The 15,821-nt window shown below is 51.0% G+C and overlaps 1 protein-coding gene across 1 annotated transcript in view; it reads right to left on the reverse strand.

Moving 5' to 3' along the window:
* The window catches only part of SYNJ1 (synaptojanin 1), a 72,582-nt gene extending 60,689 nt beyond the window's left edge, over nucleotides 1-11,893 (reverse strand). Inside the window, exons 1-2 of the mRNA XM_054577875.1 lie at nucleotides 11,839-11,893; nucleotides 11,028-11,171 (exon numbers count right to left, since the gene is read on the reverse strand). Of these exons, the coding sequence (XP_054433850.1) occupies nucleotides 11,028-11,151 (124 nt within the window). The 5' untranslated portion in view covers nucleotides 11,152-11,171; nucleotides 11,839-11,893. The remainder of the gene's footprint in view (nucleotides 1-11,027; nucleotides 11,172-11,838) is intronic.
* Between the last annotated feature and the right edge of the window lie 3,928 nt (nucleotides 11,894-15,821).

Raw genomic sequence — 15,821 nt, forward strand, 5'->3', positions numbered from 1 at the left:
AGAGCCCGCTGGCCAACCAGTGTCCACATCCTGCCGTGGCTCAGACCCTCCAGATGTGGAACTGGCCGCCTTCCTCCAGCTGACGCGGAAGAGAAAGTTAACGAGAATGTGGAAACGAGATCGCTGAGGAGCGCGCAGCCTCCTAGAATAGCGATTTGCCTGTGGTTGCAGCCTGCGGTCAGCTGCTTTGCATGCAGCAGCACTCAGTGCACGCCCAGGGGGGCCCCGGGCGGCGGCCGAGAGCCGGCAGGGCAAGCCGCTCGTCCTCAGAGGGCAAGGAGGAAAGCCGTTTTCCGTCTCCTCGTAAACAGAGGGAAGAATTATTTTACAAGGAAAAGGTTTTCTTTGTATAATTAAGTAATTAAAATTCCAGCCAAAAGAAATGAAGCATTCAAATTAATGTTCCACTTAAACTACACATTTCAATCTTGGTGACAAGTCAAAACAAAAACGACCTTTCACTCGTTCATGCAACAAGTATTTGCTGAATGCCAACATGTACCTGGGCCCAGCAACAAGACGTCAGTGCCCAATACCTCCTGTTAGGAAGACAGGCATTCTATAATCATACAAATGCAAAAGTGTAAATTATGGCAGGTGTTATGACGGCGTTCCCAGAGACAGCAACAACCTAATTTAAAATTCTGCAGAAGTGACCTTTCAGCTGAAACCTGAAGAACTGACAGGAAGTTAGCCGAATGAAAAATGGAGGTGAAAGAGTTCCAGGGAACAGACTCATAAATGCACCCAGTAGGACTGTGTACTACGAGCACCGACAGACGTGTCCGAGGGTGTTCACAGTAGGTCGCTCACAGTGGGAAACGCGGGAAACAAAGCGAACGTCCACGGAGCAGCCACCGGAAGCTCTCCATGACGGCACGCCGCCCAGCCCCAGCCCCCCCCCCCCGGGGTTGGCCACTGCCACGTGCCGCACCACGGGCAGCCTCCGTGTGGACGCTGCGAGACTGCGCCGGACTCAGCGAGCACAGACGCAATGACCCCACTTCTGCCAAGTTCAAACCCAGGTAGAACTAATTTGCAAGGTAAAAAGTCAGGGCAGTGACTATCTTTGTGGGTCACAGTGGAGACAGCTGAGAAGGGCCACGAGGGAATCTTCTGGGTAGCTAGCAGTGATGTCCTATCTCTCAACCTGGTGCTGGAGCGTGGCTATGTTCACTGTAACAGTCCATCCAGTTGTACATTTGGTAGGTTCTAACCCCGTATCTCAGTATGAAAAAAAGCTGGATTTCGACTGCATCATCCAAAATAAATAGCTATTCTACCCAGCTTTGTATCAATCCACACAACTCTGCAACATTTACCAATCTGATAATTACACTTTCTACCCAGCTCTTCAAGAAAATGATGAAACTGTTTAACTATAGGCCAAGGACATGACCGATGCTGACCAAGGACAGGCCGCTAACAAGCACTAGGGCACGGCCTCCAAGCACTGACTCAGGTATGAGGTGCATCCTGCCTGCGCCCCGCACGTGGTCTGCGGGGCGGTGACAGACTTTGTTTAACTGCGCTTCAGTGAGCCACTCCACAGGCTACAGCAAGGTTATGGTCTACCAGTGAGGAGAATGAAACACAACCCATAATAAGTGTTTATTGCTAAGAGCTAGTTTATATAAGTGAATACACTTTATATATGAAAAGTTTTATTATGAAAACGATAATAAAATGGAAGAAGGTATTTTAATAAGTATAAAAATATTATATAAAGATAATGGTTAAGCCAATGACTTAATAAGGGCTATTTTGTTTTCTATTTCTTCTTTTCTCTGACTCTATTATCTCAAAATCATCCAGGAATTAAAGGGCACATAAATTCTTTCAACCAGAATTGAAGGAGTAATTAAAAAGTGTCCAACTGACCAAAAACAGTTAATGTTCTCCAACTGCCCAATTTACTCCCAGAAATTTGGCTATAGCTGTGAAATGCACTCCAAGGGGGACACTTGCTTGTATTATATAACATTACAGAGGAGAAACAATGGCTTACACTTGCAAAATCTATTTTAATAGAAAAGGATAGGCTGCAAATTCTTATTTGAAAACTCAGGCAAATTTAAATTTGCTTGTCACCAGTAAAAGTGTAACATGCAGTTTTTAAAGTTCTAACTCCTTTTGGCACTCCAGTTGCAAGGCTAACCCCAATTATACTAGTCCATTCCGCTCTATGCAAATTAACATTTCACTGATTCAGATTTACCAGCATAGAATTTTCGAAAATGTTGGCACTAGATACAAAGAAAAGCAATACTATTTAATTGCTAACCATTATAATTGGCTTATTTTTTGTAGCTTTTGAATTCTGAAAAAGTCTTTACAGCACGTTTGTGCCTAGGTATAGAATCCTACATGGACAGTTTTTTTCCCTTCCTTTCAGTATTTAAGGATGTTGTTCTATGTCCCCTGGCGTGGACTGTTTCTGAAGAAAAGTCTACCTCATTTGTATGTTCTTTCTTCTCTACGTATGTCTTTTACTTCTTGGGCTATTTTTTAAGACTTTTTCTGTATCACTGGTTTTAAGCAACTTGGCTATGTATTTGGGTATTTGTAGTTCACATTTCTTCTGCTTGGCCTCATTTAGCTTCTTGGATCTGTGGGTTTCTAGTTTTCATCAAATTTGGAAAACTGACAGCTGTTACTACTTCAAATATCTCTCTGCGCCATTGCTTCCCTTCGAGGATTCCAAAGATACGTATGTATGGGGCCACACAAACTTGTTCCCCGCCCAGGGGTGCTCACACTTCAGGGTTTTGTGTGTTTCCATTGTACGTCTCCGAACTCACCATTTATTCTTCAGTGTCTATTCTATTGATCCCTATCAGTGTTTTTTTTTTTTCCATTACAGATATTGCTCCCATCATGTGTACAAGTTTAATTTGGGTCTTTCATGTTTTTTCATGTCTCTCCTTAAAATGCTTATTCTTTCTTCTTGAACATATGGAGCAGACTTAATAACAGCTGTTTTAATGTCCCTTTGTATCAATTTTAGCATCTGTTTCTACTAAATTTCCCCTCATTACAAGGCGTGTCTTCCTGCTTCTCTGCGTGCATGGCAACCTTGGGTGGCTGGGACCAACGTGCTCACTGCAGCCGGAGGGCTCAGAGGCCGGCGCGTGGTGCTCCTGTCGGCGGCGGCTCTGACAGGGAAGAACGGGCATTCGCGGCAGCTCGGCCCACAGCTGGCCAGCGGCTATGCCGGGTGCCCATCAGTCCGCACAGTCTTCCTCTCGCTCTGCAGTTCACAAGGCTTTGCCCTCGTGGCAAAGGGCTCCTTACCTCTGCACTTTGTGCAGAGAAGAGGAAAGAATCTGATGTACTGATTTTTCCTCAGTGAAGTCATGACAAATCCTATCTCAGTACTTAAGCTAACTTTATTTTCTGATTTAAAACAGAAAAAAAGAGGAGTGAGGGGAGGGGCAGCAGAAATTACGCTGTGCTGATATAAAGACTTTAAATTCTAGTCAGAGTTAAAACCCGTTTTAAAGGTCAAGTGGTGGTTCAAAGGAAGTGCCTGGAGTCTGACTGAGACAGCGCGTGCATGAGCTGGGTCTCGTCATCAGCCTCAGCAACGCAGGACAGCCCTCCCCAGACCTGGATCCAGCTCACACCTGCTGGCGCGCCGCCAGGCTTGGGTGGGTAGCAGCCTGAAGTAGAGGGCTGTCCCCGCGCCCCCACGGCAAAGGAAGGGGGCTCCTAGTTTGACGGGAAAGCAAACTCCTCTTCCCAGCCGGTGTCCATATTTTCCTGCTGCTTTGCATGCGTGGTAATTTATCTTTTCATTTATTGATTTTAGAGAGAGAGAGAGAACCACAGATATCTTGTTCCACTTAGTTATGCATTCATGTTGATTCTTGTACGTGCCCTTACTGGGGATGGAACCCGCAACCCTGGTGTATCAGGGTGATACTCTACCAGTGTCCGACCAGTGTCTACCAAGGTCTCCAACCTTTTTGCACAGGGACCAGTTTCCTGGAAGACAATTTGCCCAGGGGAGGTGTGGGTGGGGTGGAGATAGGAGACAGGGTGAGCTCTCACGTGGTAATGCAAGCGAAGCTTCCCTGGCTCACCTGCCACTCACCTGCCCCTGTGCACGCTGTTTCTGGCAGGCCACAAACCGTGGCCTGGGGGTTGGGGACCCCTGCTCTAACCAACTGAGCTACCGGATTAGGGCATGCACGGTAACTTTTCATTGAGTGCCAGACACTGTGAACGTTACAGAGTTTAATGCTAGATATACATGAGTTCTGTCTGGAAAAAGTCCAACTGTTGTTAATATAAGGAGAACAGTTTTGCACGACATCAATATAACCTAGCAGCCCAGGAGGGTAGACTGGAATGCGCATGTATGAACAATGATGACTTCGTTGTACTAATCAGTGAGAGCAGTAGATGCCATGAATGAGCATGTGTCCTACATGGCTGTCATATTCAAAATGACTGAGCGAGTACAGCAACGAATCTGCATCAGATTTTATGTTAAGCTTAAAACATTCCTCCATGGAAACTATTCAGATGATTCAGAAGGCAGCAGCTATGGGCACCTGGTGATTGGGAGCTTCATCACGACAAAGTGCTGGCTCATGCATCATGTCTCGTGCAGAATTTCTGGCAAAACATTAAACCACCCAGGTGACTTAGCCCCGCTGTAGGCCAGGTTTGGCACCTTGAGACTTCTGGGTTTTCTCAAAACTAAAATCACCTTTGAAAGGGAAGAGATTTCAGACCATCGATGAAATTCAGAAAAGTACAAGAGGGCAGCTGATGGCGATTGAGAGACCTGTGTGAGGTCCCAAGGTTCATACTATGAAGGGGACTGAGGGACCATTGTCCTCTGTGTAATGTTACTTGTATCTTCTTCAGTAAATGTCTCTATTTTTCATAGTACATGGCTGGACACCTTCTGGACAGACCTCACATGTATATATATTTTTCTTATTCTTATATTCTTAAACTCTGTTCTGGGATAGGTATTTGGAAACAGTTTGACTCCTTTGGGTCTTGCTTTTAAAACATCAGGCAGGACCAGGGCAGCGTCCACTTGGGGCTGCTCTGCCCCATTAGGGAAGCAATTACACCCCCTGAGTATTCAGTCCAGCCCCCCAAGTATTGTAAGACTGCTCCCTCCTGGCTGTTGGAACACAAACTATTCCCTGCTCCCTGTGAGCTCCTGTCCCGCCAGCTCCTTTTTGGTGGTCCCCCCGCCCCGCAGCTTCCCTGCCCGAGCGGACTGACCGGGCGCCCAGGTCTCCAGGAAAGCCCGCTACACCTCCCTGCGGTTCTCACTGCATTGTCTCCTCTCTGGTGCTCAGCCTTGAGCATTCCAGCTGCCTTAGCTTCCCCAGGGTCCCGACGTCTCCGCAACGCTGGGAGGCTGCCCAGCTTCGTCTGGGTTCACCCTGGGGCCATGGCGCCCTGGGAGCTCTCAAGGCGGCAAGCATAAGGCCACCTCACTGGAGCAGGGTCCAGTGCTGCCTCCTGTTCCGTCTGAAAACTGTTTCTTACATTTTGTTTGTCGTCACTTAAGGGGGGAAGGTAAATTCAGTTGCTGTTATCCACCGTGGTCAGAAGCAAACACCCTGTTACAGTCCTGGGCTAGTTATACTTTATAGGACAATTTAGAACATCGGATAGACCTTAAGTCACGTAATAAAAAGTCTCATAATGGGGGTCTCACTGTCCAGTGAGAGAAATTTCGCCTTCGGCGTTTCTGTCGTCCAAGGCCCACGGTAGAACGGAAAGCACGGAGGAGCCACCCGTCAGCCCGGCTTTCACAGGCCGGTCCCGCCACCCGGAGCAGAAAGGGAGGGGGAGGCCAGTTACTTTCTTAAGTGTTGATATTTAAGTTGACATTTAAGGTATGTCTATTAAATATGAACATTCCAAAATGCAGTTACAAAACAAAGATGAATTTTTGCGACCCTTACATAGAGCCACATGCAGCAAGTCTGCATGACATCATTTCTGTGCAGAAAAAGCCAACTATATAAAGGCACTTCTGTCAACTTGAAAACTTTTGTTAAAAAGAGACAGGACACTGCACCTCATCTAAAGGCCGTCAGTTGACGGGCAGCACTTGGCCGCTAAATAAAAAGGAACAGCTGTGCACGCTGCTCGTCACCTCCGCCTATGGCGCCTCTCCTCCAAAACTCTAGAGGCTGGCATTTCCCTTGGCCCCCCCCACACCGACCTGTGGCTCCCCCTGCCACGTCACTAGTCTGTGGCACGAGCGCAGCAAGCGTGCCAGCTCCCTCGTCAGCACGAGCTCTCAGGTCCACTCTCCTCCCGTCTCCCACCGGCATCCCCTTCTTCCACCGCCCGTCCCGCGAGCCGCCGCCAACCACTGCCGCCCTCACAGCAGCGCACGCAGCCACCGCACCGAGGAAAGGCGGGCGGCAAGGCTATGCCGTTGGAGCCATTACTCCATCTCCCCAAGCCTCAGTCTCCACACGTGTGACCACAGAACTGAACGGAATAAAGCAGGTCTAAGGCCACGTCTCCTGCGCGGTCCGCCGAGGTGCTCCAGGACACGACAACGAAGTCCCGGGGGAGCCGCGGGGCATTTTAAACGGGAGGACCATGCAGATGCTCGGCACACGTCGGACGCTGCCCCGACCAGGCACCGATGCGCTCAGGGTCTCTACGTTAGCGTGCAGTACAGCCCCTGAGTGACACCCTGTCTTTCTGAGGCTGGGTTTCAGTGGCTGCTGGGACACGTCAGCACAGAACCGGAAGTGAGGGGGCGCTGTGCACTCTGAATCCAGGGTATGAAAAGCGGTCCCAGGCTCAACAGGCACACAGATCCCATTAAGTAAGTAACTGTGCTTGTTTACAAAGGAGACAAGTTATGTTCAACTTACCATATTTGCATGATATTTTTCAAACAGATACTAAAGTTGTGAGGACAGAAACATCTCTTGTTTGGGCCTAGTTAATACACAGAGCTGTGGCCTAGGGCTGCCGTGAGAGACTTCCTGAGGCCCCAAAGACACCGTGCGGCCAGCGAGTTTAGGAGCCTCGGGCTTAAGGCTGTGACCGCAGAGGAGGCTTCCAGCAAACGGCACTAGCGCTTCGCTATTACTTCTCCTCTATGGTGCCGTGGTTTCATAGACAAAGTGGGATACTTCTGACTCTGTGACGAAGGTCTCCGGAATCCTGTCCCACAGTTTTATGGCTCATATTTTCACAATAAATAGGTAAACAAACTCAGATGAACAACCCGGTCTAGAGTTAAGGGATATGGCTTTCAAGGGCACATCTGGGTGCTGAACTCACGGTACCTGAAAATCATCTTACCGCCTGACGCCGACAAGCAAGCAACCCTCCTTACGTGATACCAAAAGAGCAAAAGCTCTCATTTTAAGAGGAATTTACACACTGTATGCCCCTCGTCTTTTAAAAAGGTGATCCGTAAGTTTGGTTTTCAGAATCCTCTTCCATTTCCCGTGCACTGACTTTCTCTTTCATTCATTATTTAATAATTAAAAAGCAGGAAAGGGGGTGAAAAATGAGACAGCTGGTGAATGCAATGCACGTATGTGTCTGACTTGCAACCTCTCCTTCCCCCGTGATGGCCTTTTTGGGTCTGCAGCTGTAGGGGAACAGGGATGCGGAACCCTCTGGAAAGCTAATGGGTGCCGCCTTCTGCAGGCCCAGCGTGACTCGCTGGCCATCAACTTGCTGCCACTCAGGGCCAGACGCAGTGCAGGGGACCCACTGTGACGCCGGGCCACTGCTCCAGAGATATCAAGTTTGCAGTTTAAAAGAACAACTTCCCAGACTAATTCTTTTTTTTTTAAATGAGTAACACTAAAAAAGGACACAGTATGAAAACAGAAGGGTTTTAAAGTAATTGCACTAAAAGAAATCAATGATAAAATTATTTTCCACTAAAAGAAATGTAATTTTAGAACAAATTGTTGGTAGTATTTATAGAAGTCACAAGCAACAGCCATCAGTTTTCATTGGCATTTCAGAAAGGACCCGATGACATGGTTAGAGCTACTTCCGTTAGTGTTTTCATAGACAAGCCCAGACAATGTATGTCTTCTACATCAGCAGCTCAGTCAAACAGCAATTCTTTAAAAGACAGAAAATGAATTTTGTAGAAGAAGGCACCTACTTTCAAATGCAGGACAGTGCACTGCTGTCAACTCTGGCGTCTAGCTCAGGTGAGCCTGTCCCCCGTGCCGCCTGCGCAGTAACCACATAGCACACGAGTGCGGGCAAGACCTGCACTGACACGAGGGACCAGAGCGGAGGCAGGCGGCCCCGGCTCCAGGAGCGGGCGCCCAGGCGGACACCAGCACACAGCCCCCGACGTGGCCGCACACGCGGGAGTGCTGCGGGGCGTCCGCGCCCAGTCCGGCGGTGGGTCCAAGGCAACGCACTGCTCGCCCCATAGTAACGATGACAGCCTTGTAATTCTGGAAACATGGTTATTTTCAATAAAATCTTCCAGCTAGGGCTGCCTCGTTATCTACCCCAGAGCGGCCTGTGTACACCCTGCTCAGGAATGGTCGTCCCAACCTCATTCTATGGGAGTCTCGCGGGGGCTGGGGCCCAGGCGCCGGCATGCGCACAAACCTCCCCGGGCGACCGCAATGACTGAGTCAGGGCGCTAAGGCCGCCTGGAGCCTAGGGCCCTGCCCATCCAAAGACAGAGTCCTGAGGCTGCTGAGCAGATGCCTGGACCTAAAGGGATCCATGATCTGAGATTATTTTCACTGTGTTTCCCCTTACACCCCATTTTTTGATATGTGCTAATAATACGAAAGATAAGATCTCATGTTGGGTATCTTACGGACATAAGCAAGAATAATTCAGTGACTGCCAATCCTCAACAACAGGTATGGCCCGAGATGTCTACTTTTTTCAACTTTGACATTTTAAAGCTGGGCAGCTAGAGCCCGAGGGGTCACTTTCGCCATCGACTTTCAAGAAGAGCACCTGCACACGAGCATGCAGAGGCCAACGAGACCCACCCATAGAAAGCACAGGGCTCGGGACGCGCAGCTGCACACAAAGGGAAGTAAGACCCAAGTGTGGGCTGGGAGTGGGCAGGCAGGCTCTCCCGGAGGAAGGAAGGACTAGCTGGTGCTGGGGAGGCAGAGAGGGGCATCGTGGTGCTCCTGGGGGAAGGGGGCATCACAAGGAACAGCATGACGAAGGCTGGAAGGGCACACTGCTCTGGGGAAGCCCTGAGGAAGCATCGGTTTCCTTAAAGGGGATCAACACCGGCAAACAGTGCCGGGCCAAGCTATGGAAAGCCTGAGGAACAGGTTGAGAAATCTGCACTTAATCTTATTGAAAAATGGATTATACTTCTGTTTAGTATCAAAACTGTGCCCGAGGCACCGAAATCCCTGGGGCTGGGGCTGCTGGAGACACAGAAAACAACATCTTCCGAGCACAGGGCCCTGCAAACAGCAGGCACTTTAAAAAGGTGAAGGCTTTAAACACAAACTCTATAGCACAATACATGCACGGCTTGACTCCAGACTGAATGTCAACTTAACTTTGTAATTCATATGATTTATTAAAAGGTCTGTTAGCTCTTAAACATTAATATTTTAAGTATTGCTGTAAAGTTTATAACAGGAAAGCTAATAGCACACCCAAGAGATTACACATCCTTTTATGCTAGCTTTACCGGGAAAGGCAATAATCAAACGTTTTTTCTCCTGAAAGAATTACTTACCTAGTGTAAATCTAATGAAAAGAAATAGAATTAATAAACAGTTAAGGAAGTGTTTTTGATGTTCTTTTTCCCTAAGCTGTATGTTAATGCCAAAATGCATGGTTTAGGGATTTTTTTAAATCATTTTTTGGCATAAAAGAAGGCTGCTGGAGATTTGGAAGTGTGATTATCTTTAGGGTTCCTGACCTTGGAGTACAGTATAGCAAAACCCTAAGAACTAAAGACAGTGCACACCTGGTAGCTGAAAATCTGGATTCCTGTCATTACCAGTAACCTCAATTAAAGAAACATTTAGAATTCAGACAAATTAGAAGAGCAGGTAATGTTACCAGAAACACAAAGCAGCTGAAAAATATTTCACATGCTAAACCATTTTCCCCAGATATTTTTAATTAAGAATTCATCAGTATAAGAATGACGCTTGTCATATAAAAAAAATATGGTATGCAAATTCCTATGATAGCACGTTATGTTGTGGTTTAAGTGCATAAAGTGATTTCAGTAAGTCAAGGCCATACTGACTGGGAAAAACCCACTCGGTTAACGCTTGTCTCTCTGGACACAGGGAGCCCTCTGCTCCGCGGGCCCCACCGCCCGAAAGCACAGGAGGACAAGCGGTGGCACTGGGACAGTGTTAAGAACACAGTCACATTCTCAATAACCCCAAATTGGACTTCTCTGCCAAAACCTTATATTACAAAAGAAATGTAATCTTCCAACTAATCCATTTTTAATTTCATGCATTTGCCCACAAAAATAACCCAAACCACACTCACCTACGGGGTGTGTGTGATGCAGTAGTGCTTTTCTCCAAAACAGATTATCAAAATAATTTTTAAAGGCTATGAAACCGATCACATGTTCCACGTGAAATTTTAACAAGGGTTTGCAATTCCCTTAATGAAAACATGAGGCCCTCACCCTAAGACACTCCTAAAAGATTAAGTAAATAATCTTACAGTTCGTTACAACTGACCCAGGAGGAATTCTGCTCGTGACAGGAAAACGTGACGCCGGCCCTTCGACGGGTCGATGGGACGTGATACAAACTGCAGCAATATTTCTTGGAAATAATACTTTTCTTTTAGAAGCAAAAGCAGAGCCCACTAACTAAAGCAGAAACCGGCCACCAACACCTGTGCCCAGCCCACCCCGACCCCCAAAAATCCCCTGCAGTGGGGAAGAAAAGAAGGTGCAAGTTGAAGACAAAACAAGCGCAGATGGAAAGAAAATAAAAGCGCGACCCCAAGGGCGGGGGGCAGGGTCTCTCCGCGCCGCGTTCCGACGGCCCGGCTGGGCCGCGGGGACTTACACAGCACGGCCACGGCCCCGGACTCGAACAGCAGGCACTCCTCCTTGTGCCGGGTCTCCACGAGGATGCTGAAGGGCGGGGGGTCCAGCTTGTGGTAGACGCGGAACCCCTTGCTGAACGCCATCCTGGCGCGCGGGGGCGGCCCTGCGGGAGCGAGCAGAGCAGAGCAGATGCGGCCACCGGTCCCCGCCGCCGGGCTGCACGGCGCCCGGGGCCTCCCCGCGGCTGGGAGGGGGCGGGGAGCCGTGCCCGTCGGCCGAACGGCTTGTTCCCGGAGGCACGTCGCCCCCTCGTTTCCCCAAAGAGCGACAGGAGGAGCTACCGGCTCCCCGGCGAGCGAGACAGGGCTTCATCGATCGCTCCGCGTCCCGGGCGCGGCGTGTTTACACACGGAACCTCTGAGCGCATCTCGCGGGGAGGCATCTATCCGCTTCCCTCTTTGGGGCGCCGCTAGGTGGAAAGGGAACCCATTCGGGAACCCGAAGCCGGTCCTCGGGGGCAAAGGCCGGGGAGCAGGGGGAGGAGGGAGAGGATCCGCCGCCGCCCCGACCCCGGTCACGACCCAGGACACCGTCCCGGCCGGGGGTCCCCGGGGCTCCCGGGAAGACGGCTCCCCTCAGGGGGACGGACGGACGGAGGCGCCGAGCAGCCCAGCGCATCCACGGCGCCCGAACCGCTCGGGGTCCAGTCCCGCGGGCGGCTGTCAGCCGCTGTCACCACAGCCCCCGCCCGGCGGCGCCGCGCAACCCGCGGTCTCCGACAGACCGCCCGCCCGCCCGCCCGCGTTCCCGGCTGCCAGCGGTGCCCTCACCCCTCCGCCCGGCTGCGACCGCGGACACTGCTCTGGAAGCGGCCACCCGCGCACTCGGCGGTCCGAGGGTCTGGCCGCGGCCGCGCCCGCCCCCCGCCGGCTCGCTCACCTTTCCCTCCGGCTCCTCCTCCTCCCGCAGCCGCGGCTGCCTCTGCCACCGGAAGCGTCACTTCCGCTCCAGGAGACCCTTCTCTTCCGCATTGCGCCGCCGCCCGGGGCGGAAGGCCCGCCCCTCGCGGGGAAGGGGCGGGGTGTCAGGGAGAGGCCGCGCCCCCTCAAGAGCGCCCCTTGGGCCGGGCGCGGATTAAGTGCCTGCCGCTCCGCGCGCGGCGGGCGGTGTTTCCCCAGGGCGCCGCGGCAGGTCCCGCCGCTGGGGGTGCAGCAGGCGGAGGAGCGTCCTCCCTGGCCCCGCGCGTGGCCTGCTCAGAGCTAAAAGCGCGACTCTGGGGGAGAGCCTGCCGGGCCGGGGACGGATCCGTGCGCCGGGGACGGGAGGTCAGGACCACCCCTGGCGCCCCCGCGGCCGGGTGGGCGAGGGGCGGGGTGGGGCGGTTGCGCGCCGGGCCCTCGGGGCGGTGCCTGGAGAGCTGTCCATGGTAACATTCTGAGCGTCCGGGCGGGTGGCCGGAAGAAAAATCAGACCCCGCTTTGGAACATCTCTACGAGAGCCTTCTGCGGCGTCCCGGGGCTCTCGGGAGCGCTCTTGAAAAGGGTGCTCACCGGCACGCGGGGTGATAACTGCGCAGCCACCAACCCGGATCTGTCCGAGGGCCAGCGCCCGTCGCTGTCACTGAACGGCCTCAGCTTCTGCCAGCTGTGGCGTCCAGTGACTGAGGGCACCCAGCCCTTTCATCCTGTCCCCATTTCCCAACATCTCCTGCTCCCTGGCTGTAGCGCAGCCCCGCGGACTTCTCACTCGGTTAATAGCTCTAAGCACGGACAGGAAGTCAAAACCCGCAGACGCAGCAGGAATCGAAAACCTCAAGAACCAACACTCCGGGGAACCGTTTACTCCTGCCTTCGCTGCTTCTTCCTCTTAGTGCTTTTGTGGTAACAGCAGAAGCAGTATTTAGATTTGGCGTCGTGCACAAAATCATTTCCCCCTGCAGGCCCTGTCACGTGGCTTGATTAATAATCGTTCCTCGTCCATTTTAGAGAAGCTGGGCCCACCCAGGTTCCAGGATTCTAAAGAGGCCGTCATTCACTAGAAAGGAGGCCACTTCTTGGCCAGGATACACGGAGACTCGCAGATTCCGTTCTAAGAACTGAAGGGCGTTGCTCACACTTGGTCCTATCTCCCGAGAAAAACTGCTCTTGGTAGTGGTTACTGACAGCAGCTTCAGGATTAGACTCGCATTAAGATAATCCTCTGGCCTATGATCGCTTATTTTTATTCCCAGAAGAATCCATTTCCATTGGAGATTGCACTGGGCAGAGAAAACTACATGGGGGTGGGTGAGAATGGAATTTTCTTACGTTTTCAAATTAAACGGAAAGGGGGGGAGAGTAAGCAGGACTCATTCCTAGAGTTGTCAGAAGGCCACCGCTTTTCCAAATTTTCAAAATTGGTCATTCTCTCATGAAATAAGCACAAGCCCAAGGTTTGAAAACATAAGGCCCAGTTTTACTACTGACTTTTAAAAGATGTTATTCTTTTTTTTTTTTTTTTTTTTTTTTTTTGGTCCTTGTTCCCTATTTATACTTCCTGTTCATTACACTGGAAAATAGCTAGACAAATTTTCGCCACATTTGAAGAATGTCTTTCAGTTCAGGTTCAATGGCTCACACAAGCTTCTACATGAGCTCTGTGGGCCTCCAAAGATGGGCCGACGCTTCTGTCCCTTGAAACAGCCCCAGGTGCGAGTTCCAGATAGCAGCTCCCATAGCTTCAAAGAATTGAAAGCCAACACCCTGATCTACATATGTTGATGTTTAATCAAATTATTTCTCTCCTAAAGGCAAATTCTATCAGGTCGAAACATGAAATTGCCATTTCTATCTGTTAGAAATAACCCAATCTAATAGTATGTCCCCAGGAAACTACAGCTAGAATTTACTAATTTAGAAATGATTAATGATTATCCCAAACAATGACATAAATACACTATGCCACATTACAGGACTGGATCTCAACAGATGTTTGCCATGCCTACCTTTTCCTTACAGCCTGCATTTTCTTATCTATTGTAAAATGCTAGAAAATGTTGGGGGAATTGGAGACTCTTAACAGTCTGACCCAATTATCACGCACAGCTTTTTTCAGGTCACACGGGCTAGAGCTGACTTTTGTATCAAGAGCTGCAGGGACCTGTCAGTGGATGGAAAGGGACAGCCCCTTGTTAGAGCTGTGGGATGTTCACTCTTCAACCAGGTGCTCGGTCCCTAAGCAGCAGGTGTCTCTGGAATTTCATCTTGGCTTAAATGTAAAAGGGAAGCTTTTGTGGTCAAAGTGCTCTTGTAAAGTAGCTTAAAAAGGCTTCTGAAGGGCTTGTTAAATCTTTTATGTGTACCATGTGCTTTGAATCCTCAAGTACAGGATATAAGGTGTATTTTCCTGCATATCGTTTTAACTGGACCACAGTGTGTATTCTGAGAAACACCATGCTAGTCCTGGTCATTGTGCGGGATGAGCGAGCCTCCGAGCCCTGCTGGAGTCAGGGCTGGGGGGGCCGGTGGGGCTGGGAGGCAGACCGCTGGGCCCAGGGTCTGAGCGGGCCAGGCGGTGCCCACCCGTGCCAAGCTGCAGCGTCCCCTCCTGCCCATCTGTCCTTGCTGGGCAGCCGAGGCCACGCTCGGGAGCTGTGTGCCTAGTCCCCATAGGCCATTCCAGTCCTGGGGGTGCCCTCCGAAACTGCTGGCCTCCTTGGCATGTGAGGCCTCTCCTTTCAGACGTGATTCATGGTTCTCACGACACGGAGAGAGTCTACGTGTCCTCATTTTCATTATGTGAATCAAGACCACAACAGTCTTCGCTGTCATCAGTGAATGGCAACACCCCCTTGACTGTATGGATAATCCCAGTTAGACATGCGTTCTTGTAACCACAGAGAACCACTACTGTGTAGCAACTGACATTTAAAAAAAAAAAAAAAGGTTTAACTTTTAGAGAGAGGGAGAGAAATGTCAGTGTGTAGTTGCCTCTCACACTGCCCCCACTGGGGACCTGGCCCACAACCCAGGCACGTGCCCTGGGAATCGAACCAGCGGCCCCTTGGTTCACAGGCTGGTGCTCCATCCACTGAGCCACTCCAGCCAGGGCACAACTTATATTTCCATACTGAATTTTACAACTCTCTGACATTTGACTATTTTTAGAAGGGTTTCATGATTTCAAGGGAAATTAGCATTTAAAAGAATATTAGGTGTTTGTCAAAACTCATTGAACCGATACGTAACTTAAACGTTAGTTTGTAAGTTACACTTCACTAAACCTGGCTCTGAAAACATTAGGAAAGTCCACCTGTTGATCTGGTGCCCAGCTTAATGCATGCCAGGTGTGGACACGGTGACCGCTGCAGGGCGCTCCTCCCAGGGACTGATGCCGCCGGGAGGCAGCCTGCAGGTCCGTTTCGAGAGCAGGGGGCGGTGTGGCCACTCGCAGTCCTGCGGCCCCGGTCTGCCGCGAGGCCCGGCCTGCACCAGGCGCTGCGCCCCGGAGGCTGGGGCCCGCCGGTGGCTGGCCGGCCGGCCGGCACGCCAGGCAGCCTGCTCTGGCCACCTGGGCCCCTCGGGAGCGGGCCTTTGGGTGGCGGGCTCCGTCAGCCACGTGGAGACTCTCTTCAGCCTGCACCCACATCTGAGACCAATGGGATTCCCTCCTCCTCCCTCCGACGGGTTACTTCCTACCCCACGCCTCAGGCTGGACCAGCCCCCTCCTGCTCCCTCTCCTTTCCCCCAGTAGGACTTCCCCCCATAAACCTCTTGTACACCTGACGCCATCTGGGACCACTACCCAGAGGGCCAGACACCCTGGGCTACTTACC

Source organism: Pteronotus mesoamericanus, unplaced genomic scaffold (assembly GCF_021234165.1).
Source record: "Pteronotus mesoamericanus isolate MK-2021 breed Mesoamerican mustached bat unplaced genomic scaffold, CSHL_Meso_final contig_116, whole genome shotgun sequence".
NCBI lineage: Eukaryota > Metazoa > Chordata > Mammalia > Chiroptera > Mormoopidae > Pteronotus > Pteronotus mesoamericanus.